At 44.7% G+C, this 25,728-nt stretch overlaps 1 protein-coding gene across 1 annotated transcript; it reads right to left on the bottom strand.

Moving 5' to 3' along the window:
- Positions 1 to 1,920: 1,920 nt before the first annotated feature.
- Positions 1,921 to 22,729, bottom strand: Ost48 (dolichyl-diphosphooligosaccharide--protein glycosyltransferase non-catalytic subunit Ost48). The gene is made up of 10 exons (XM_068349468.1): positions 22,606 to 22,729; positions 17,487 to 17,599; positions 16,785 to 16,921; positions 15,699 to 15,863; positions 15,067 to 15,271; positions 14,491 to 14,609; positions 14,097 to 14,252; positions 13,273 to 13,422; positions 13,065 to 13,145; positions 1,921 to 2,248 (listed from the first exon to the last, which is right to left on the bottom strand). Exons 1-10 carry the CDS (start codon positions 22,626 to 22,628, stop codon positions 2,090 to 2,092), a joined length of 1,308 nt encoding a protein of 435 aa, XP_068205569.1. The 5' UTR covers positions 22,629 to 22,729; the 3' UTR covers positions 1,921 to 2,089.
- Positions 22,730 to 25,728: the final 2,999 nt, after the last annotated feature.

The raw sequence follows: 25,728 nt of genomic DNA, 5'->3' as shown, positions 1-25,728 counted from the left end.
GAAGTACAAGAGGAAGGCCAAGGTTTGGGTGGATGGATGGAGTGAAGGAAGCTCTGGGTGATAGGAGGATAGATGTGAGAGAGGCAAGAGAGCGTGCTAGAAATATGAATGAATGGCGAGCGATTGTGACGCAGTTCCGGTAGGCCCTGCTGCTGCCTCCGATGCCTTAGATGACCGCAGAGGTAGCAGCAGTAGGGGATTCAGCATCATGAAGCTTCATCTGTGGTGGATAATGGGGGAGGGTGGGCTGTGGCACCCTAGCAGTACCAGCTGAACTCGGTTGAGTCCCTTGTCAGGCTGGGAGGAACGTAGAGAGTAGAGGTCCCCTTTTTGTTTTGTTCCATTTGTTGATGTCGGATACCCCCCAAAATTGGGGGAAGTGCCTTGGTATATGTATGTATGTACTGAGAAGTTTCTCCTTCCATAGGAAAACAAGACTCAGCAATCAGTGAAATAGTGGTCTTGAGTGTAGCAATACCTCTTCCATGGCACCAATCACAGAAAATTACTATTTTGCTTGATAGACTACGGAGGAGGTACCCTGAAAGTTGCTTCGTACTCAGTCTCGAAAAGCCTGTCTTTCTTTCAGAGGTGCTGGATAAACTCCAGCCGTGAAGAGGTAGGCAGAGAGTTGCTTCGTAAAACTTTTTCATGTGACGTTGACATAGGTTTGGCCAATCTGGAACTTCTGTAAGAAGATATAGGAGGTCTTGGTACCAATCCATGTTTCTCTACCAGGAAGATGTTGTTGAAGAAATCTTGAGACCTGTCCAAGACTTCCTTTATTGCACCCTTCATCAGTATCTGCGACACATCTTTCTCTAGTAGGAGGTCCTTCCAAGATCACTTCACATAAAATGATATGGTCGGATTCACAGTTAAAGGAGGCGACAGCTCGTGACTGGGATCCAATACCTTGAGCGAAGTACTTCCACTGCCCATGGTTTCTGTAACTTGGGAAATAGGTTGATCTATCACCTCTCAGCGCGAAGTCCGAGGCATCGTACTTTTAGGTGAATCTTTTATACTTCTCACAGGGGAGAACTCTTACATTGTGGAGGAGACAACTCCGCGATCTACAATACCTGAAATAAAGAGATGATCTCCCGAGCTAAGCGCACTCATAATGGGGACCTCTTCAAAGTTCATAAAATCTGGCAAGTCTACAGTAATGTTACTTGTAACGTCTCCTGCTCTGGCTGGATAAGATCTGAAGCCAAGGATCTGTGTCACTACGTAAGATTTTGGGTTAACTAAGCGTAATGGGTGATAACACATCTACAAAATCGTCATACTGTAAAATATAGCCATAATCCTTAGATAACGGAGTCTCGGGAAACTCAGATAAAGAAAGGTCTGAAAGTTAGAGATATAGATTCGAAATAGAAGGCTTCTGCTTCTTGCTGTCAGCAGAGGAGGAAGCAGAAGGGGAACGATCCTTCTTGGTCCTATTCTTCCAACTACTAATATATTTCTCCCTGAAAAATCACAAGTGACAGAAAAGGAGGATCGCTTACCACGACATCCAGGACACAAACAGTGGGCCTCTACCCCCACTTGGCTCATGAGGCAACCTTCAAGGCCAGCGGAGGTTCTCATACCAGCTTGAGATAGTCAATCACTAATGCAATGCAAAAGAAAAAGCACAAAGTGAAGAGTAGCGTGGACAGCGGTCGTAGGCAGTAGTCTGAAATGACAACCAGGAGTTGAGTTATGAAAGTCCCGCTGACTCGGCCACTCCTACACAAGGTGGTTGGGATGCTGAAACCTATAATGATACCAGTATCCCACGATTTCCTTAATTTTAGTGATATCAAAACTACAATGGAGTAAACCCATTTAAACAACGATAGTCTGTATTCGCGTAGGATCAAATTTCCTCGTGAAGCTATGCCACGTTGGGAGAAATAATGGAAGAAAAACAGTTTCCAACTTTAATTGAATCAATCATAACCCAAATGAAATAAGAAATATGTAACACAACTCAACTTGACAATACACACTGGAATGCATATACAAAAACTCCCATGTCGAAATTGAATAATCGACGACAGCAAAAGTGCGATAATACGATAATACTCTCGCGTAACTATTCCGCCTTTGTTTTGACGGGGGCGTCTCTATGATGCAGGAAGACCATAGAGAACAGGAAGACTCCGACCATCATGGAGAAGGCACTCGCGTAGTACGGGTACGCGCACTCGATGAATCTCTCGTACTCCAGGTGGGTGAACGGACGTACCGAGACCTGCGGATGAAAAATTCAAGTAAATCGACGTAAAGACTACAGATTAGTAGTGTGGTTGCATACAGAATCGATACACATTGTAAACTACCGGTACCAAAACAATATTGTACATGACATGAGAAATTATTTGACTTACATGAGTTTTCTTGGTACTGCACATACTTACGAAGTAAGATATATTAAAAGGTGAGTAAATCATAATTTCTCTTACTAATTAAGGTAGCATTAACCCTTTTACCCCCCAAAAGGACATACTGGTACGTTTCACAAAACTCATCCCTTATCCCCCATGGACATACTGGTACGTCCTTGCAAAAAACTGCTATTTACATCTTTTTTCATATTTTTGATAATTTTTTGCGAAACTTCAGGCATTTTCCAAGAGAATGAGACCAACCTGACCTCTCTATGACAAAAATTAAGGCTGTTAGAGGAATTTAAAAAAAATTTACAGCAAAATGAGCTTGAAAAAAAATAACCCCTGGAGGTTAAGGGTTGGAAAGTTCCAAATAGCCTAGGGGGTAAAAGGGTTAATATATATATATCATTAAAAGTGTATTACAGAACTATTTGTAATTCCATATGAACAAACAGAACACTGCAATGTATCACCGCCTGACAATAAGAGTTTGTACGAGCCAAAAAGATCACAAGACCAGATATTAATGTCAGCTAATTCTGTGTGATGAATATACACAAACTTTGTTTTTCTTTTATAAAACTTTTAGTTTCTATCGAGATAAGTCTCTAGTTCATTTGTTTGGGGGGCGACTAGGTGAAGTCAAGTTTAGCAACGTGATAAACATGTCTACTGCCATTTCCTGCTAGAATCTACTGCCATTACTTTGCTAAAACATCTCCTACCAGTTTTTGCTAAAACATCTACTGCTGCTAAACGTCTACTGTCATTTTCTTTTGCTAAAATTGTAATTCAAGAGGTATTAGTTTGTTGAGTGTAGTTGGAAAAGTGTATGATAGAGTAATGATTAATAGGATTAAGGATGAATAGAGAATGCAATCTTAGAAGTACAGAGTGGTTTTAGAAAAGGTAGGGGTTGTATGAATCAGATTTTTACAGTAAGGCAGATATGCGAGAAATATTTAGCAAAAGGTAAGGAGGGGTATGATGCGTTTATGGATCTGGAGAAAGCGTATGATAGAGTTGATAGGGAAGCAATGTGGAATGTGATGAGGTTATATGGAGTTGGTGGAAGGTTGTTGCAAGCAGTGAAAAGTTTTTACAAAGGTAGTAAAGCATGTGTTAGGATAGGAAATGAAGTGAGCGATTGGTTTCCGGTGAGAGTGGGGCTGAGACAGGGATGTGTGATGTCGCCGTGGTTGTTTAACTTGTATGTTGATGGAGTGGTGAGAGAGGTGAATGCTCGAGTGCTTGGACAAGGATTAAAACTGGTAGACAAGAATGACCATGAATGGGAGGTAAATCAGTTTTTGTTTGCGGAAGATACTGTACTGGTTGCAGACGCGTAAGAGAAGCTTGGCCGATTAGTGACAGAATTTGGAAGGGTGTGTGAGAGAAGGAAGTTGAGAGTTAATGTGGGTAAGAGTAAGGATATGAGATGTACAAGAAGGGAAGGTGGTGCAAGGTTGAATGTCATGTTGAATGGAGATTTACTTGAGGAGGTGGATCAGTTTAAGTACTTGGGGTCTGTTGTTGCAGCAAATGGTGGAGTGGAAGCAGATGTACGTCAGAGAATGAATGAAGGGTGCAAAGTGTTGGGGGCAGTTAAGAGAGTAGTAAAAAATAGAGGGTTGGGCATGAATGTAAAGAGAGTTCTATATGAGAAAGTGATTGTACCAACTGTGATGTATGGATCGGAGTTGTGGGGAATGAAAGTGACGGAGAGACAGAAATTGAATGTGTTTGAGATGAAGTGTCTGAGGAGTATGGCTGGTGTATCTCGAGTAGATAGGGTTAGGAACAAAGTGGTGAGGGTGAGAACGGGTGTAAGAAATGAGTTAGCAGCTAGAGTGGATATGAATGTGTTGAGGTGGTTTGGCCATGTTGAGAGAATGGAAAATGGCTGTCTGCTAAAGAAGGTGATGAATGCAAGAGTTGATGAGAGAAGTACAAGAGGAAGGCCAAGGTTTGGGTGGATGGATGGAGTGAAGAAAGCTCTGGGTGATAGGAGGATAGATGTGAGAGAGGCAAGAGAGCGTGCTAGAAATAGGAATGAATGGCGAGCGATTGTGACGCAGTTCCGGTAGGCCCTGCTGCTTCCTCCGGTGCCTTGGTTGGTGGCGGAGGTAGCAGCAGTAGGGGATTCAGCGTTATGAAGCTTCATCTGTGATGGATAACGGGGGAGGGTGGGCTGTGGCACCCCTAGCAGTACCAGCCGAGCTCGGTTGAGTCCCTTGTCAGGCTGGGAGGAACGTAGAGAGGAGAGGTTCCTGTTTTTGTTTCATTTGTTTGATGTAGGCTACCCGCCATAATTGGGGTAAGTGCCTTGGTATATGTATGTATGAAAAATGTCTCCTGCCAGTTTTTGCTAAAACATCTACAGGCATTTTTTTCCAACATGCACAGTGTAAAGAATTTAAATAAACATTTATTGTACTTTTGCAAACAAATTAAGTATAAAAAAACTCCAAATAGAACTGAAATAGAAAAAGTAGAATCGCAACTTAAAACAACTTTGTTCACTTAAGGAACATACAACTGTACTTTTTATTTATTAATGATATGGTTGATATATTTTTTCTTTACATTTAGAGATTGATGTTGGTATCCTGACTTCTCTGTTCGTAAGAACATTGCCTGGGATTTTGCTTTTAACTTTATACATTTGTATATTTTTTTGTTTGTGGAAGGAGAAATTCTTTCCTTATTAACTCTCTGGAGAATCAGGCAAACTTCTTTACGGTAAGCAACGACGTCAACCTAATTACGTCGACATATTGTAGCGTATCAGAGAAATAAATATAGCAAGAAAATGAAAGCTACATCTGAAAACGGACTAAACATGACAAATTCGAAGATAATTTGTATTTTTCCTAACCATACAAACCTTAGCTATTTACAAAGGGTATTACTTTTCGCGTAGCTGAAATGGCGAGCCATTAGAATTTAACGAGGGTGTATTACCCCCGCGCTAGTTAGCGGGGAGGGTAGGGGAGTGGTAGCTAGCTACCCCTCCTCCCCCTCACACACAGGTGAATACTCACTTTCACTTAGAGGTAGGACTTGTCTTGGGGGACAGGGCTGGTGGGCAAATATGTGTAAATAGCTAAGGTTTGTATGGTTAGGAAAAATACAAATTATCTTCGAATTTGTCATTTGTTCCGTAACCGAAATACAAACCACGCTATTAACAAAGGGTGACTTATCCCTTAGGAAGGGTGGAAAGTCCCCAGCCATACTGGCTTTGGCTTTACCCGGGGACTCAGAATCCGAGTGAGTCGCACTCGAGAAAAGGAGTCCCTGCACCTCACAAGTTCCTTGCTCCGCAAGGAACCATGTGGCCTATGTAAGCTTGTGTGTGAAGGAAGAAGTGTGACTCGTCCTAGGCAGTTGACCTGGAGTTCCAGAAGGAACTCTGGGTTAGGACGTTCCAAATACCACCTCGTCAGGGTATGGGGGACGCGACAGTATTGACTCAATACTCGGAACACAAGGAAGCATGGTTTACCTGCAGAGGTTCGAGGTCAGCTATGCAGAGACCAGGATGCTGCTTCCCCGTAGAGGGGATGATGAAGAAAGAAGCAAGGGCCAGACATACTTCTTTCGTTCATGCAGACTAAAACCTGATAACAATGCCCTCAACCTTCTGCTACCTGTCCAAAAGGGAGCCTGAGGTTAGACCAGCTGTTGTGTAGCCACCACAGAGCGATAGAAAACGTATCGAGACTCCTGTGGGTCACGCCCTGCAGGAAGCGGGCTGCGAAGGTCATCAGACGCTTCCAGACTCCAGCTTGTAGCACCTGCGTCACAGAGTAGTATTACTCGAAGGCGAGGGACGTTGCGATGTATCCAACATCGTGCTGTAGGGCGACGTGACGGGGGAGGGTCCTTGAGTCCGGGCTGAAGAGGTATACTGGTGACTCTCCCCCCATGTCCTCCTTGTGTTCCCAAATCGGCTGCAACTGAGTTCAAACTGCAGCTGTTCCCAGCGCTAACCTCTCGATTCCTTACTGGCAAGAAAGAGAAGGTCTTGGGACATCAGACACAGAATGGAGACTCGAAATCTTGAATGAATCGGACCGAAGGGCCGGGACCCTCAGATTCTGAGTCTAGCCAACAACTCAGGAGCGAGCCTGAATGTTGCCTTCCCCTCTTCCTTAGAAAGGGGGAGTAGTAAGAGACCAAGAAGATTGCTTACCCACTGGCCGTGGCCAGAGTGAACAGAAGACCCAAGGCGGAATACAATCCGAGGCCTGTCGTAAAAGGGTCTTGAGAAGATCTCTTAAAGGACTAAAAGTCCAAGCCATGCTCCAAGTTGGAGGTCTTCCTCCGACTAGGGCAGGGACGATCGTAGCTTCGCATGAGCGAGGATAGATCCAGCGGGCAGGAAAAAGTTATTCCTTTAAGCCTGAAGGTCAGGGAAAGGCTGAGCGACAGGCTTCATTGCCGAGAGCGGAAAGGAGTTTCCTCCCGCCGAAAGGCAATAAGACCGTTATTGCTGGAGAAGAGGCCTCAAGGGAAGAGGTATATCTCCCACGGCACCAACCACCTTAGACTCTTCACTTTGCCTGGGAGACCCCTGTGGATGACTATCGCAGATGACGCGACCTCCGTACCGCGACTGTAGCGGGTTGTCTCTTCTAGAGGAGGAAGCGTAGTGTCTCCAGGCATGAAGCCGAAGCGACGCCCCGGTTCGGGAGAGATGTCGCAGTGTGGTTGCTTGAGTAGTCTGTGCCGTGGGAGAAGCTCTCCCGGGAGTTCCGTCAGGGGAAGCAGAGGGTCCAGAAACCGTTCTGCGCGTAGTCCCAGTGGAGCTCTCCCATTGAAAGGTTGACAGACAACCTGGTCTTGTTGAGGCCCATTGTCCGCAGACAAAAAGAAGGGAAGACGCAGGCGTCGAAGTTGTCCCACCATCACCGGAATGCATCTTGCCAGTGTCTCAGGGTCTGAGACTGGGGGGAAGACTAGCGGAAGCTTGAGGTTCCAAGCTGTCGCGATCAGGTCCCCCAGACCAGCACTTGCTGGTTACCCAAGGTCAAAGACCCCTAGGTACACTCTCTCTATGAGGCTCTGCTCGGATAGTCTGAGAGAAAAATTCCCCTGCCTGGAATGAGAGAGCCGATGGTGGTATTGAGAGAATCTCAATCATCCCGGTATCTCTACTGCAAGATGTGAAGGTGTGAAAATGCGTCCCCTGCTGGTTAGAATGAAGTCGACGTGCAACGGGGAGACTCGGCAGGAGCTGTAGGATCTGAAGAGGGGCCAGACAAAGGCCCCTAAGCCTGCCTGAATGATGGAGAGGTATCCTTCAGGTCTTGACCATAGGCCTGGACCGGAACATGCCCCCCCCCCCCCCCCCCTCTCCTTTGACGAGTCCGAGAACCGCATCAAGAATGTGGGGAAAGGACGAGAATATCCACTACCATCAAGAGGCTCCATAGGTCAACACCCATTGCAGGTCTAATAGTTCCGCTGGTCCCATAGGGCCAGGGAGTCCGGTTAAACATTGCCTGAAGCCACCGGAACTTGGATCGCCCCACATGGAACTTATCCTGAGGCGACCGTTCGGACTATAGACGGGTCAATGAGGAAAGAAGAACTAGGAAACGTTCCAAGGTAGGGCTGAAAGCTCTGCTTGACTGAGAACAGGTACTGCGACTCTCCTCAATCTTGCCACAGTCAACCGAAAGGAAGGCTTGGAGGATGTGGTAACAGAATCTGGCGTCCCCAGGTGGTCACCCATCCAAGTACCGACGTTGCTTAACCTCGCTGGATGGACGAGAAGCGGGGTTTCCAATGTGGTAAGGCGGTTGACTCAATATCATGGCCAGATACTCCAGATGTTGAGGCAGAGGAAGAGAAGGCTCCAAGCAAAATACCATGAGCCCACACTCATGGTAAGCATCCGGAAGCTTGTCCCGGCGCTGAAGAAGGTCGAAACCCGAGCCTACCGGAGTTGACCAGCCCTCCAAACAGCAGAGGAGGCGGAAGCCTGCACCTGAGCGGCCAAGAGGAAGGCAGGGAGAGTTCTCTGGGGAAACAAACCTTCTATGCCACGGCGGGATAGCCACACTGCATCATAAGCAGGAATACTTGCAGTCTAGGCTGAATTCGACGAGCACCCTGGAAGATGGATGGAATGGAAACTGAAAGTACCCGTCCTTCCGATCCAGGGTTTAAGGAGTCCTGTCGCCTCGTTACCAGTCTGATCGATTCTGCTGGCCGAAGTTTGTTCGACAAACTTGATCGGGGCTGAGAGGTCGACTATGGACATCCCCTCTCAGATCCTTCCTTACAAGAAAGGATCGACTGAGGGGGCCGGGGGTGAAGCCGTCGATGATCCTAAGGAAGACCTTCGCCTAAGGTATGGATCATTCTGCCCAACCGGGCAACTCTGCTGACGCTATGGCATAGAGGTTCAGAGACACTGAATTCGCTGACAGAGACGGCAGGCGCGATATCCTTGGCTACTCACAGAGAATATGCGGGAATGGGCATCGGGAAGCTGTCATTCGGATGAGTAACCTTAAGCATCCTCCCAGCGAAAAACCTGCAATCCTAGAGTTCGTGAACTCCTTTTAGGACTATGCCTCCCCAGGGGAGTCTCCCGTGCCATCTGTTCCTGACAGGAGAAAACTGCAATTGGACACCTTGTCCCAGTTGTCGTAGCCGATAACTTAGGCCGACGTGGTTGAAATAAAAGGCGCTGGAGACCTGCAGAGTCTGGAAGAAAGCGCCTTGGAGGAGTGAAACTGGAAGTCGATTTACTCCGCACAGCAGCTGTCTAAGTCTCTCTCAAGGATGGAAGGGTGTCTGAGGTCGTCGACCTCCACAGATGAGACACCCGAAGGAAGCCGTCAGTCAGTGCGTCCAGATGGTACAACATCGAGCTTGTCCGCAAGTTAGATACTTAACGACGAAAGGCCAAGGTGCCTGAGCTCGAGAGGAGGAAAGTACCCTTGATCTTCCTGTAGCTTCCTTGAACCAAACCTCGGTCCGTAACCGAGGAGGGAAAGAACCTGGTAAGCTCCCAGAGGAAAAGGTAAGCAGTCACCCCTCGTCCGATGGAGAAATCTCGAACGGAAAGCCCCCCCGCCAAAAATCCTTCCAGGGAATGACGGGGAAGGGCTAACCCAGGTTCAGGAATAGAGGAGTGTTGCTCAGATCTCCCTTAAGTTTCTCCTATTCTTGCAAGTGCCATGCTCTGTGTTTACGGGGTGAGGCCGTGTTCTGGAAATACGCTCCAGAAGAACTCGCCAGGCTGGTCATGCTGCGAAAACCCCATTGGGAATCGTGGTCGCAATTGCCCTGGAGCTCGCACGACGGGAATTCCTGGTGGTCGGCGGGCGATAACCCATAGACGAGCAATGGATACTGCAAGAAATAAGCCGACATTTGTGCGAAGAAACACTGTAGGTTCCTCGTGACGGAACACCATCCGTCTGTGCGATGGAAAAAAACCGTTGGTTCGCGCGTGGGCGAACATTGGAGAGCATGAGTGTAGACGTGCAGGCACGTGGGCGTGTAGGCGCGCAGGCGAGCGGTCGCGCGGTTGCACGGGCGAGCGGTCGCGTGGGCGCGCAGGCGAGCGGTCGTGAGGGTGGGCAGGTGGATGAGAGCGAGTCCGAGGCGGCGAACGCAAGCGTTAGCGCGATGGCGAGGAAACGCGCTGCCACGTGGGCGAGGAGGACTGCTGGCGATATGGATCAACAAGCGATCGGTGGTGAGCTGGTGAGCGCTAACGCGCAGGTTGGCGATGGCGCGTTGTGATATACCGACGCGATGGTCGAGCAGTATGCACAGGTGAGCGATCGTGCGATGGCGAGCAGTATGCGAAGGTGAGCGATCGCGAGCAGTGATCAGCATGCGCAGGGTCGCGTGATGGTGGTCAGCATGCCAGGGTCGCGCGATGGCGATCAGCATGCGCAGGTTAGCGGTCGCGCGATGGCGAACAGCATCTGCAGGTGGGCGATCGCATGATGGCGAACAGTATACGCAGTTGAGGGTCGCGCGATGGTGATCAGCATGCGCAGGGTTGAGCGATGGTGATCAGCATCCGCAGGTGTGTGGTCGCGCGATGGCGATCAGCATCCGCAGTTGAGGGTCGTGCGATGGCGATCAGCATCCGCAGTTGAGGGTCGCGCGATGGCGATCAGCATCCGCAGGTGAGGGTCGCGCGATGGCGATCAGCATCCGCAGTTGAGGGTTGTGCGATGGCGATCAGCATCCGCAGTTGAGGGTCGCGCGATGGCGATCAGCATCCGCAGTTGAGGGTCGCGCGATGGCAATCAGCATGCGCAGGTGAGATAGTAGCTGGCGAACCATGTTCCTTCAGAAGTGTTGGAGAACGTTGGCCTGCCGGCTGTAACACACGTGGGCGATCCGGAGATCGCTGGCGAGCTGATGATCGCTGGCGGGCTGATGATCGCTGACGAGCTGATGATCGCTGGCGAGCTGATGATAGCTGGCGAGCTGATGATCGCTGACGAGCAGAAGGCTAAGCGTGGAAGCCTGCACAAAGAAGAAGAGTCCTTGACCCCGACCTGAACCGAAGTTCTAGATCGCGAGGGCGAACGTGGGCGCACAGGGCGCGTAACAGGAACCAACAGGAACCGCAGGGAAGATCATCTTGAAAGCGCTGACGAACAGGAAAGCGCTGATGAGCAGAAGGGTGCGCAGGGAAACCCTGACACGCAAGGGAAGAACCCCCGTGGGGGCAACCCTTTGCCCCGAAGGGATCGTTGTCCGCCGGGAGACTGATGTCCGTCGGAGGACCGCTGTCCGTCGGGCAGACCGTTGTCCGTCGGGAAGACCGTTGCCCGTCTGAAGACGAGATCAGACTGCTGTCCATCTGCACCAAGGCGGAAGATCGAGAAAAAGGAGTTGTAGGCTGCAAACGAAGATCCAAAAAGGCGCCTCAAGCACCCTTATAGGGAGATGAGAGGCCCTTACGACGAGGCGGACGGTGGGCCTTACGGCGAGGGAGGCCAACAGCAACAGAAGAAACCTCCGAAGAGGAGTCTCTATGAGTGTACTCTCTCGCGAACGAAAGAGAAACACTTCATGGAAAAGACTGGTCACCCAGTGACCTAAAAGGAGCAATCCTCCGAAGAGGAGCTCCTGCAGTTGCCCAGCCCCTTGAGCGAAACTGCAGGTGCGACCGCTCAGCACCAAGAGCATAGTCGCACGAAAAAAAGGCAAGAGAAGAACCCCCCAAAAGGGGAAAAACTCAAGCCTGGACAGGAAAAACTTCCCTCGGAAGGAAAGTTATCCGCCCAAGGAGGCAAGCCTCCTGACTGTCCTAAAAAGAACTGGAGAGCTGTCCGTCGACACGGGAGTACTACCAGTAGAAGGAGACACGCCCCTGACGAAAATACAAGGGGGGAGGCAGCAACAGCCGAATCCCCAGGACTCAACCAGACAGCTCACACCGTTGCTATATTACAGAAACGAACTAGATCGGTAACTGTAAAAAAATAAAACAAATAATATTAGTACACATTCATTCCCCCGGGAAGGCTCCGAAGAGGAATCCCGAGGGAAAGGAACAAGAATTACACAACAGGCACGTGCCCTCACAACCACTTACACTCGCGGAAGGAGAGCTGTAACCAAAACAGAATTATAACAATTATAATTATGTAACTATGTAATTATGTAATTTTAAAAATGAATGAACACTGAAGAAAGAACGAAAACCCCGAAAGGAATCGTTCTACAAGCTGAAAAACAAAAAACAACTACAATTAGATTCATAACTAATTGATACAAACGTACGGCGTAGCAACCCCCCACACGGAAAGGAAGCTAGGCTACAAGGGCGTAGTAACACGTAGTAAAAGGGTGAACGACCTCAAGAGAGAGAGAGAGAGAGAAAGACATAAGTCAAACTCGATCGCCACCCATAAAATACGCCGTGGTGGCCTAACTGCCGAGGCCTCCACGTAGATATCATACACTACACACACACATCTGAAAAGGAAACTTACTTATTTCTATACTCAAATATATATACAAACATGAAAACATGTTTACATATATATTGAGTAAAAGAAAAGTAAGCGATTAAGTAAAGACAAAACAGACAATGGCTGCCAAGCGAGGACCAAGACAGAGACGTCTGTCACAGTCCGAGCCAAAAGTTAAAGTGAGTATTCACCTGTGTGTGAGGGGGAGGAGGGGTAGCTAGCTACCACTCCCCTAACCCCCCGCTAACTAGCGCGGGGGTAATACACCCTCGTTAAATTCTAATGGCTCGCCATTTCAGCTACGCGAAAAGTAATACCCTTTGTAAATAGCGTGGTTTGTATTTCGGTTACGGAACAAATTCTTCATAGCTACATTAACTCTTTTACCCCCAATGGACATACTGATACGTTTCACAAAACTCATCCCTTTATCCGATTTTTATTAATTTTTTTGCATATTTCTGATAACTTATGAGAAACTTCAGGCATTTTCCAAAATAATGAGACCAACCTGACCTCTCTATGACAAAAATCAAGGCTGCTAGTGCAATCTAAAAAAAGATATTGTAAAATGTGCTTGAAAAAGAAAACGCCCAGGGGTTAAGGGTTGGGAAGTTCCGAATAGCGTTGGGGGTAAAAGGGTTAACAAATGATCGTATCTTAAGAGGGCTTAGCTAACTAATATGCATTCGAAGACGCAAAGACTAACCTGCGTTGTGCTGTACAGCCTCGTGAACCCGACCCTGTTGTACTCCACCTTGAACTGGTACACGCCGTACACGTCGGGCACCTGCGAAGAAGCGTGACTACTTCAGCAAACAAAACAGTAAATAATTTACAGAAGCTTCAAGTATTCTTTCCTTCATCTAAAAAGACTAATCAACTGGTATTAATCATCAGCAACTGCTGCCACCTACCTTAAACTTGATCGAGAATACACCGTTGGATCCGGAGTTCATGGTCAGCCGGACGAATGGGTCAATGCGGACGAATTCCATCTGCAGGTCGTCGGCTCGGAAAGGAACCCAGGATCCGTCAACCAGACGTTCGACTCTGATCTTGTATTCCTGAAATTGATTTGTGCGTCGGATATATTTCTGAAGCTAACAAGGGAGTAATAGAAGACGACAGCGCACAGATGTATTAATCTAGAATTCTGATTCTTGCAATTTGATGCGCTAATATATATAGTACTTTCAACAAAACAGACGTTATTTCTAATTCTTTCAAAAGGTGTCCTTTTTAATCACCGCTAATCAATAGACATTTGTAAGTTAAGTAATTAAAGTATCATTTAACCTTACAAGCAAAAGCAACTTGAATTTAACAGAACTATTAAAGTTATTAACAATCTAGCCTTATAATTAAAATTCTAAAAATATCAGGCATTTAAAGTTGGTTTCTAATGGCAGGTTTACATGGTTGAATGTTTCATCGAACCGCTCGACAGAAGTGACATTCGAACGTGTGAATAGGGTATTTGGTTGTCGAACATGATTGCCGAACGGTTTGAAGGAAGTCTGTTCTAGCCTGACTTTTGTGAGTGGGGCTTCACTGTCCACAAACCTTATGCATTTGTGACTGTCTGCCACCTCTTCGAACCGTTTGACAACCAGGTTCGACGAACTGTTCAAGCGTGTGAACCCCACTTAAGTACCAACTCCATTCACTATCAAGATATCGCTCTGTTTTACGGGACTGAGAAACTAAAAATCCCTCTGGACCTCCAGCAGTGACTAACCACGTCATCCTTGATGGTGTAGGAAATAGGAGGCTGCGTTTCTCCCACCAGGTGATGATCGACGGACACGACGCGCAGGACTCCCTCCTCCCGGAAGACCCAGCGACTCAGGGCCTCGACGACCTTCCCGTTTCCGGAGCGTTCGAACTTCTCGCCCTGTAATGAGCAGAAAGAATATGGCTCAGATGTCGTAGATTTTAACAGTAATTAATATTCTTAACAATAAAAACCCAGGTCCTTCTATAGGACTCTGTTTTGTGTTAACATGGGAAGTTTACATTAAGAGCACACCACACTATAACTAACGTTCATTTTATAACTGGAAATCTACTGCGACCCATCTTCACCTAGACGCTAAAATGGACCGAACAGCCTCCCTACCCCAGCACTATACCTGCGGAGTCTGGACGGCAGCGGTGATGAAAGCGTCGGAGAAGAACTCCAATGATCCGGACACCACCACCCTGGCGTTGTTACGAGCTTGGAGGGCAGCCACCAAAAGCATGTTTTGACCTGTAAGAAATACGTAAGGTTTCAATTAGTTAAAAAGGGAATACAGTACTGTATCACTGAAAGATTGGAAAATGATGAAATAAGAATAGGAGGTGTCTTAAAGATTACAGAGATAAGAAGAGCGTCAAGACTGAGATGGTGTTGTGGATTGTGGGGAGGGAGTGAGAAGGTCTTGGGAGGAACCTGTTAGGAGGAGATCAAGAGGGAGGCGGAGAATTAGATGCTGATACAAGGTGAAGGACGAGATGAATAGAAGAGGTTTGTTAGGAGAAGATGCCTTTGATCGAAAGCATGGAGAGGGAGCATCAGGCAAATGACCCCCTTAATGTAGGGATGACGGTGGGAAAGAAGATATAAAACTCTTAATGATATTTCAAAGGTCAATAAGCGAAGGAGATGAAGATAAAAAACTCTTATTGACATTTCAAAGGCCAATTAGCGAAGGAGATAAGCTTACCGGTGGCGTGCGGGTAGTCGGTAATGGGCGAGCTGGGATTGTACGAGTAGGCAGTCGAAGGAGCACGCAGGACTGGCAACACCAGGGGGTTGTCTGCATCGGTGATCAGGCCCGTTCCTCGGTATAGCAGCGGGACGGAGTCTCTGACTCCGGTCATCACTTCCGAGTCGATCAAGCCAGAACTTGGGGCTGCTACGAGTGTGTGCTGAAACAGAATAACGGAGATTCCACAACTTTTCTTTATGTCTTAGTTTGGTCTCGGGGTGTTAGCAAAACAGCGAGTGAGAATTCTAGTTTTAGTGAGTTATTGGAATACTATACATAACCAAATAGAATCAAGTTTCAAATAGGTTATCTTATCAAACTGATAATAGATTTAAAAGGTGTCTGCCAACTAAATACTGAACAATTATTGTAATAGCACAATATTGCCAACCAAAGTTCCCTAATTACAAAAAGGTATTTAGCAACAGTCTAACAATTGTCAATGCTGTAAATTAAAGAGATTTAATACTGTCTTCTCTTTAGTATGAATCCTAACTCGAGCTGGAAGGACCTACAGGAAACATTTGCGACCCTTCGTGATTTGTGAAGTCATCAACAACAGGAGAAAATTCAACGAATCTACTCACCTGTCCGTCGTCATTAGAATCGTAGTGGAGGTGGTCGATCACGGCAGCTCCTTCCTCATCCATCTCCACCCCGACCTCGGTGACGAGTTCTCGGATCAGGTCCGCGGCATCTCGGGAGCCAGCCACCAGGACGTTCCCGGCGCCGTCGATGAATTCGACTATGGCCTGAAATAAATGCGAAGGATAATGTGAAGCCTGTTTTATTGGTAAGCGACTGTCTTGCTGATAAAACGACTGTCTTACTGCAGGTAAATTAAAACACAAGGACCTTTGGATTGGCTTCCTCAACGACTAAATCTGCTCGAAAGTTTCTATAAATTAATGGGGCATTAGGAATACATATCTTAGTCAATAATTAAATGATCCAAAGGTACTTGATAGAATATAAAGTAGGTCCTTGAGGTAAGACAACCTCGTCTCGAGTCGTTTCTTGGAGACAAATCAGCGTCGGTGTTTTCTATCGTCGCTACGACAGAATACTGGTTTATTGCACATGCACAAACTAGCCCAGTCGTTAGTAATCCCAACGCAAAGGAGGGAGGTTAAAATAATTTCTTACTAGCCTATGGGAACTAAGTCATATCCACGAAACATTGTAGGACGAGACTTGTAAGCGGTGAACCTACTGTACTTGATTTAGTAAATCCTTACACAGTTATCATGCACGATATCAATGGATTCACACAGGAGATAAATCAGCTCTTCATTTAACCATTTTACCCCCAAAGGACGTACTGGCACATTTCACAAAACTCATCCCTTTACCTCCATGGACGTACCGGTACGTCCTTGCAAAAAAGTGCTATAAAAAATTTTTTTTTCATATTTCAAATAATTTTTTGAGAAAATTAAGGCATTTTCCAAGAGAATGAGACCAACCTGACCTCTCTATGACAAAAATTAAGGCTGTTAGAGCAATTTAAAAAATATATACTGCAAAATGTGCTGGGGAAAAAATAACCCCTTGGGAGTTAAGGGTTGGAAATTTCCAAAGAGCCTGGGGGTAAAAGGGTTAACAATCACACTTCTCAAATAATCATAAACACATGTGAAAAGAGAAACGTGACAAGACCCCGTAGAAATTACCTCAACGCTCAGAGCGCCTCCGAACTCCTCGACTCCAGGGGCCAGGATCACTAGATTCTGGTAGATGTACTCCCCGTATCGGGACAACTGGAGGGAGGGATCGTCCGCTGCCTTCACGGTCACTTCGTGTCCACGTTCTGTCAAAATTTGAAAGTTCGAGTTATTTATTTTCTTGTTTCCTTTCCTCACTGGGCTATTTTTTCCCTGTTGGAGCCCTTAGGCTTATAGCATTCTGCTTCTCCCACTAGGGTTGTAGCTTAGCTAATAATAATAATAAGAACAATAATAATAATAAGTTTGAAAAGTTAGACATGAAGCTGTCAGCTAGTCCAGACGACAATCAACTGTGACCTGTCTCGCGTTTCCGAGATTTACGGAGGTCTCTTGGATAAAGATTACGAAGTCGGAAGCCAATGGGAACAGAGGATTTAACCAATGATACGTATTATAAACAAATATAAGTCAGAACATTTGATCATGATTACAAAATTGATTATAACGCTAATAAATGTAAGTCACTAATAATGGCTATTATAAAACTATCATCTTAGTGACAATCAAAAACTTCCAAGTGGATTTTGTAAGAGACAGCACTAATGACATAAAGGAATTCATATTAAATTAACTACAATAAACTAGTGCACCATATTTTAAACATTTACTCATGGAAACTAAACACAACTGAAGCTAGTCACTACACACCTTGCAGGGATTTCAGGAATATGGAGTGAGTCTCGCGCGTCGCCAGCGTGTCAACCAGGACGAGCGTGTTGGTGGCGAAGCTCGACGCCACGCATATTGCTATGAAGGCTAATCTGTGGAGAAATTGACAGGGATTAATTAAAATACGGCGATTCTTTTTAGTGATCAACAAAGAAATTCCTATTTAACACTGTGAATTGCAAGTAAAAAATATTACGCATTTATGGATTTGTATTTTATACTTCTGAAAAGTAAATTAACAGAGATATTTTGAGGTTAAAAAGAAAAAATTTAAAAAAATATGATAAATTTTGGAAATAATTCATATTATTCCTAACTGTACAAACCTGTAGTTCTTTACAGGGGATATCATTTCGGCGAATGCTGATAATTAGCCGTAAGACTACTTAGCAGAGGGGGTAGACCAGCCACACCGCTCACACCTGCGCTAGTAACGCAACGTCATTTTACAATTGCCGGCAGATCTTGACGGAGAGATGATGGTGAAATCAGTATGTGTAAAGAGCTCCAGATTTTCGTATACAGTAATAAAAAAAATACTAATTATTTCCAAATTTGCCATTTTTTCCGGCACTAAAGAAGGTGATGAATGCAAGAGTTGATGGGAGAAGTACAAGAGGAAGGCCAAGGTTTGGGTGGATGGATGGAGTGAAGGAAGCTCTGGGTGATAGGAGGACAGATGTGAGAGAGGCAAGAGAGCGTGCTAGATATACAAATGAATGGCGAGCGATTGTGACGCAGTTCCGGTAGGCCCTGCTGCTTCCTCCGGTCGCCTTGGATGACCGCGGAGGTAGCAGCAAAAGGGGATTCAGCATTATGAAGTTTCATCTGTGGTGGATAACGGGGGAGGGTGGGCTGTGGCACCCAAGCAGTATCAGCCGAACTGGGAGGAACTGGGAGGAACATGGAGGAAAGTTCCCCTTTTTTTATTTGTTTGATGTCGACTACCACCCAAAATTGGGGGAAGTGCCTTGGTATATGTATGTATATGCAAACTTATGTAGGAGACTCACTCTATAGTGGGTAGAAGTCCCATAACCAACTAGCTAGAAACTGTCCCAGGATGACACTGCTTTTCACAAGCTGTTTATAGGGCACACTGATACAGGTACATCGCTAACTTCTGAGAGTTAGTGGCCAGGGCAATCGAAGCAAAGTTGTTAGAACTAAGCATTGTGACTCGACCACGTAAGGATAATACCGGAGCTAAACTCCACACTTAACCTAGACACTGCCCGCCTCCATCACGCTTAGAGATCTGGCACATAAATATATTCAGAATACACAAGGGACAATGATATCCAACTGCCGTTAAAGGAGGTCAGCTTCCAGTGTTCCCGGATACTAAAACCCCAAGAAAGGGGAGAACAAAGGACAAAGAGACCAGTCACTCACATGTTCATACTAGGCTTACTACCAGTTAACATTTGACCTCAACTGACTGCTACTTGTCCTACAAGGGAGCTGAGGTGTTCGACTGCTACTTGTCCTACAAGGGAGCTGAGGTGTTCGACTGCTACTTGTCTTACAAGGGAGCTGAGGTGTTCGAGAACATTTTCTGTGCAGCCACCACAAAACCTATCAAAAAAGGATCCAGGTTCCAGTGGGTTATGTCTTGCAGATAGTGGGCAGTGGATGTCGTTTGAGGTTTCCACACGGCCCCTTGCAGTACCTGCGTCACTAAATACTGTAGTTCTTTTTTAATGTTGCGAGATCCAAATCTGGTCGGGAGGAGTGGGGTCTGTTTGCAAGGCTCGCTCGATCATCTGTCTGATACACGAAGAAATAGAGTTCTTGGTGATTCTCCTCTTGACTCTTCCCGTGCTAACAAAGACTGTTGACCTGTGGACGAGCTCTGGCGGTTCATTTCAGATATTTCCTCAGCATAGTAATAGTAGATCTGGATCATTTGTTACATTACGGAGATTCTCAATCCGGAAGGGCCGGATCTAGGATCAGCCACAGTCGCATTTTGAATCTTAAGACACAAACTTAGGGGACAAAGCGAAGTATCACTTACCCCTATACCCTTGAAAGGGTGATATTATAGGACAGACCATGTAGCTCTCTAACTACCTTTGTAGAGGCCAGGGCTAACAGGAAAACCATCTTCAAGGTCAAGTCTCTCTGATGACTGACTTAAGAGGTTCGCAACATGCTTCTTTCAGAGATCATAGTACGTGAACTACTTCCGACTGAGGGCTGGTGCACTCGAAACTTCATGTGAGGAGAGGCAATTCTGTTTAATCTAAAGGCAAGGCTCAAGGCCAGGCGGTAATACTTCACAGCCGAGGCTGAGGAAATTTTTCCCTTCTAAGGTACAACAGAAACGTCGCTATCACTGGGACAGTAGCCGTAAGAGGAGCAGTACTTTCTCCCCGTCACCAACCACAAAAAAAGGACCATTTCACCTGGTATACAGTGGAAGATGACTCACGGAGGTTTTCTACAATCCTCCTCGCAACTGTTAGCAAAAACCCTCGTACTGTGAGTTGCTGGATAACCTCCAGGCGTGACGTCGTAGCGAAGTTACTGCTTTGGGGAAGATCATGTGTAGTTGTCTGATTAAGTAAATCAGGAAGTGGAGGGAATTCCCCCAAGTGCTTCTGTGAGCAGATGAAGGAAGTCCGGGAACCAGTCTGCGTATTGCCACAATGGAACTACTAGGGTCATCAAGAAGTCTTGCAATGCCTTTACCTTGTTCAGAAGCCTCCTCAATAAGCAGAAGGGGGAGGAACACATAGACATCCATGTTGTACCACTGGTGTTGAAAGGAGTCTGCTAGACTGCTGGGGATCTGGTGCCGGAGAGAAGTACACCGGATGCTCCCAATTTGAGGGACGTCATGAACAGGTTGATCGTTGGTGAACCCCACAAAGTCGAGACTTTTCTGGCTATCTGTTGTTTCAAAAACCACTCAGAGCCAACTACCCGAGTCTTCCTACTCGGATTGACTGCTGAGGCCGAGAGCACTCAAGCTGTCTCTAGCTGTAGTAATCTCGAAAGTCATTCCTTATACGGGGAGACCCAAAAACCCAAAGGAGGGCAGAAGTAACCAGGGAGACCTCCCCGGTGGAGGACGCCGCTGCTTTGCTAGGGGGGTGAGAGTGTCTGCTTCTAAAGGAAGTCAAGGGCCAGTTGCATATCGTTCTATTAGTTCGTTCTCCAACGGAACGACGTGCAGAAACATCAAGTCAAAGCATGTTTATACTCTAATAAGAAAGACGTTTTTAAAGTTTAAGGCCAGTTGCTTTAGTCAAGTAACCGTGTAAAAGTTTACCGAGCCGAAATAAAAAGTGACGTTCCGTTACTAGTATCAGGTGTGAGCAAGGTGGCAGGTATCAGTTCCCACTTCCCCTGCGCTAACTAGCTGTGAGTAGTTAAACCTCGCTTGAAAGTTTTATAGCTGCTTGCAACTGTCGCCAAAATATATCTCACTAAAGAAAGGTACTAATCTGTATACAGTGCCGGAGCAAAATATTTTTTACATAAACAATCAACTCCCATTTTTAATTTTCACATCAAACTTGTAAACAACGGTATTTCTGACACCAAAATTCAACCATGTCTATTTTTTACTTAAAAAGTTAAACCTGTATTTCAACCATAGTTTATTTTTGACATAAAAATTCAACAATGTCAGTATTATATATAACTAATTGTAACAAAGTTCAACTACGACAGTGCTAACCTAAGTCTCTGACCGATTTTTTAGTAAGTGACAAGATAATACTCTAACTGGTAAATCAAGGCACTATAAGCAATGGAAACCTTATTAGGAAAAGATACCAAGTACTGTACTGATATAAATTATCAGATATAATCAGCTAGAATAAAAGATATAAAAATCAGACTGAAATAAGGCACCTAAATTCCTGTGTAATGCTGAAACACCATAATGAATTCTTGTTTTCTGAATGTTACTAAAAGTGTGGTTTTGACAGTCGACACATATGATTCTCCAATTACATATAAGGTCATCAAACACATACAATTCTCAGATTACATTCGATCGTCAAATGTACATTAATTTCAAATTGAACATACGATTGTACATAACATTTAAAAGTACGTGTGTAAACCATATTATCAAGAGTCCTGATGCCAGCATTGACAACAAGAATCCTTCCAATCAATGGCATCGTAACCCACACGTCGATGTTGGCGAACAAAGTAACACAAATGGGGCCCTTGTATATCGACGGACAGGACATCCCGAGTGCATAAAACAGCACATAACAAAATTCCTCATACCGTTTTAGCCGACCTGTGACCCCATTAGACTGCCTTACTCTTAGCAATAGGGTTGAAAATAAAGGAGTTATAGGGTACGGCCGTCATCATACATACATCCTCACTAACGGAGCCTTTGTATATTAACAGCCAGTTCCTACTAACATAAACTTGACCCCCTAACCTACAAGTCGTGTCCTGACCTACTTACCTAACGGTGGGGGATAACGGCCGCCTGCGACCCCCCTTACACTGCCATATTCTAAGTTTGACGTAATACATACAGGTGGACGCTATCTTATATACACCCCAATGACCTTTAACCTCATCATAAATGAATAGTGAGATATACCCTAATATATCCGCTGACAACGGGGCTCACCCAGCAGGAATAGGGGGGGGGGTTAAAGTGGGGAAAAAATATACTAGTAAATCGATAATGGTAAAAAAACAAACCTTTTCTTCTCTACACATTATTCAATAGGACTTTAATTTTACCCTACAGACTACACAAAATAATTCCCGAGATTGCCTGTGGAGCTCCCGACAGATAAGCAAATATGTGGATTGTCGTCAAGTGGACACGGGTCTTCTATGGGGTATATTTAGTAAATTTTAACATATTCAAATAAATCAGTTACTTACTAACCAATATACAACCCTAATCTAACCATATATCATCAAATTATAACGGCGGGGATAGCTATCGACCCGGGACGAAAACATGACTAGCATTGGGGGTCGTAAAACTTGGGAAATATCTATATTTGGGTAAATAATAAGAAAATTCAACTTAATAATACATATAAATACTTCTTATAGTTTATCAAAATCATATTCAATATATAAATATGATAAATATTACCTGTATATTAAATTATAGGACATTTTGACGTTGTATCACCGGTAGAGAGTCAACGACAGCCGGTTTTGTTGACAACTGACAACAGACTGAAACGTTAGCATAGAGTATTCAGCGAACGTATTTCTAGCAGACAACTAAAATTGACATGTTTAAAAACGTTTAAGTGAATTTAATGCCTATAATTAAATTGAAAAGAATGATTTATATAATTAAAACTTATAATTTGTTAGATTTAATTGTCTATATATAATATTTAGGCTGAAATGTATCATATTTATTGTGCTTACAGCTAAAGCATTCGATGGTGAACACAAGATAGTGTAAAAATGTTTGTGGCATCTTTGGATTGGGTAGAAATTGGCACTAGTTTTAAAACTAATTGGGTCGTATTCTCATTAAATTAACTTTTAATTATAAGGAAATATTTAATGCATGACTTATATTTTAAATCAATTCCACTTCATGGTGTGATATAGTCTACTTATGATATATATATATATATATATATATATATATATATATATATATATATATATATATATATATATATATATATATATATATATATAGCCTATATATATATATATATGTATATATATATAAATATATATATATATATATATATATATATATATATATATATATATGTTGCTGTCTCACAGGATGTAGATACAGGAGAGGGGGTTCCCAGCCCCCTCGTCCCGTCCCTTTTAGTCGCCTCTTACGACACACAGGGATAACGTTGGCGCTATTCTAATTTTTTATATAAGATAGAAAATTAAGTGAGTGATTGGTTTCCGGTGAGAGTGGGGCTGAGACAGGGATGTGTGATGTCACCGTGGTTGTTTAACTTGTATGTTGATGGAGTGGTGAAAGAGGTGAATGCTCGAGTGCTGGACGAGGATTAAAACTGGTAGACGAGAATGATCATGAATGGGAGGTAAATCAGTTGTTGTTTGCGGATGATACTGTACTGGTTACAGACACAGAAGAGAAGCTTAGCCGATTAGTGACAGAATTTGGAAGAGTGTGTGAGAGAAGGAAGTTGAGAGTTAATGTGGGTAAGAGTGAGGTTATGAGATGTACGAGAAGGGAAGGTGGTGCAAGGTTGAATGTCATGTTGAATGGAGTTACTTGAGGAGGTGGATCAGTTTAAGTACTTGGGGTCTGTTGTTGCAGCAAATGGTGGAGTGGAAGCAGATGTACGTCAGGGAGTAAATGAAGGTTGCAAAGTGTTGGGGGCAGTTAAGGTAGTAGTAAAAAATAGAGGGTTGGGCATGAATGTAAAATGAGTTCTATATGAGAAAGTGATTGTACCAACTGTGATGTATGGATCGGAGGTGTGGGGAATGAAACTGACGGAGAGACAGAAATTGAATGTGTTTGAGATGAAGTGTCTAAGGAGTATGGCTGGTGTATCTCGAGTAGATAGGGTTGGGAACGAAGTGGTGAGAGTAAAAACGGGTGTAAGAAATGAGTTAGCAGCTAGAGTGGATATGAATGTGTTGAGGTGGTTTGGCCATGTTGAGAGAATGGAAAATGGCTGTCTGCTAAAGAAGGTGATGAATGCAAGAGTTGTTGGGAGAAGTACAAGAGGAAGGCCAAGGTTTGGGTGGATGGATGGAGTGAAGGAAGCTCTGGGTGATAGGAGGATAGATGTGAGGGAGGCAAGAGAGCGTGCTAGAAATAGGTCAATGAATGGCGAGCGATTGTGACGCAGTTCCGGTAGGCCCTGCTGCTGCCTCTGATGCCTTAGATGACCGCGGAGGTAGCAGCAGTAGGGGATTCAGCATTATGAAGCTTCATCTGTGGTGGATAATGTGGGAGGGTGATCTGTGGCACCCTAGCAGTACCAGCTGAACTCGGTTGAGTCCCTTGTTATGCTGGGAGGAACACAGACAGTAGAGGTCCCCTTTTTTTGTTTTGTTTCATTTGTTGATGTCAGCTACCCCCCAAAATTGGAGGAAGTGCCTTGGTATATGTATGTATGTATGTATATATATGTGTGTGTATATATATATATATATATATATATATACCTGTATATATATATATACATATATATATGGGGTTTGCATATCGCTATGATCAGCAAAGCTGTCAGGGACACCCATACTAGGTTGGTTTGCTGCGAGTGATCAAACACAAAAATATCCCACCATCACCGATCCGCAGTTGGTCAGCGTGGTGATGAACACTGGCCAATCCCAAAGCATGACTAAGGAAACGTCTGAGGCCTTTGTCCTGCAGTGGACTAGAAATGGCTGTGTTTGATGTTGTTAGTGTGTAATATATATATATATATATATATATATATATATATATATATATATATATATATATATATATATATATATATATATATATATATATATATATATATACACATACATATACCAAGGCACTTCCCCCAATTTTGAGGGGTAGCCAACATCAAACAAATGAAACAAAATAGGGGACCTCTCCTCTCTACATTCCTCCCACCCTGACAAGGGACTCAACCGAGTTTGGCTGGTATTGCTAGGGTGGCACAGCCCACCCTCCCACATTATCCACCACAGATGAAGTTTCATAATGCTGAATCCCCTACTGCTGCTACCTCCGCGGTCAACCAAGGCACCGGAGGAAGCAGCAGAGCCTACCGGAACTGCGTCACAATCGCTCGCCATTCATTCCTATTTCTAGCACGCTCTCTTGCCTCTCTCACATCTATCCTCTTATCACCCAGAGCTTCCTTCACTTTATCCATCCACCCAAACCTTGGTCTTCCTCTTGTACTTCTCCCATCAACTCTTGCATTCACAGCCTTCTTTAGCAGACGGCCATTTTCCATTCTCTCAACATGAACAAACCACCTCAACACATTCATATCCACTCTAGCTGCTAACTCATTTCTTATACCCGTTCTCACTCTCACTACTTAATAATAATAATAATAATAATAATAACAATAAATCTACTTTGCTAATATCACTATGATATATTAGGCCTAATGTCCTTAATTTACACAATCAATTAGCAAGTATATAGGCCTATCTAATTAAATCCTCTAATAGCAATGTTGACCATAAGTTTGACCATACTGTTCAAAGAAGAAGATGTTACATGCACAATGTGTATTGA

This window comes from Palaemon carinicauda, chromosome 25 (genome assembly GCF_036898095.1).
Source record: "Palaemon carinicauda isolate YSFRI2023 chromosome 25, ASM3689809v2, whole genome shotgun sequence".
Taxonomy (NCBI): domain Eukaryota; kingdom Metazoa; phylum Arthropoda; class Malacostraca; order Decapoda; family Palaemonidae; genus Palaemon; species Palaemon carinicauda.
The sequence above is the reverse complement of the archived record's forward strand: the minus strand, read 5'-3'. Positions and strand labels throughout refer to the sequence as shown.

Excerpts from the sequence above, each read along its gene's own strand:
- Ost48 (XM_068349468.1), bottom strand. The coding sequence starts at position 22,628 with ATGTCCTATAATTTAATATACAG. Across the intron at positions 13,423-14,096 it reads ACACCATCAAGGATGACGTG|GAATACAAGATCAGAGTCGA; the intron begins GTTAGTCACTGC and ends AATCAATTTCAG. Across the intron at positions 2,249-13,064 it reads GGCTGTACAGCACAACGCAG|GTCTCGGTACGTCCGTTCAC; the intron begins GTTAGTCTTTGC and ends TTTCATCCGCAG.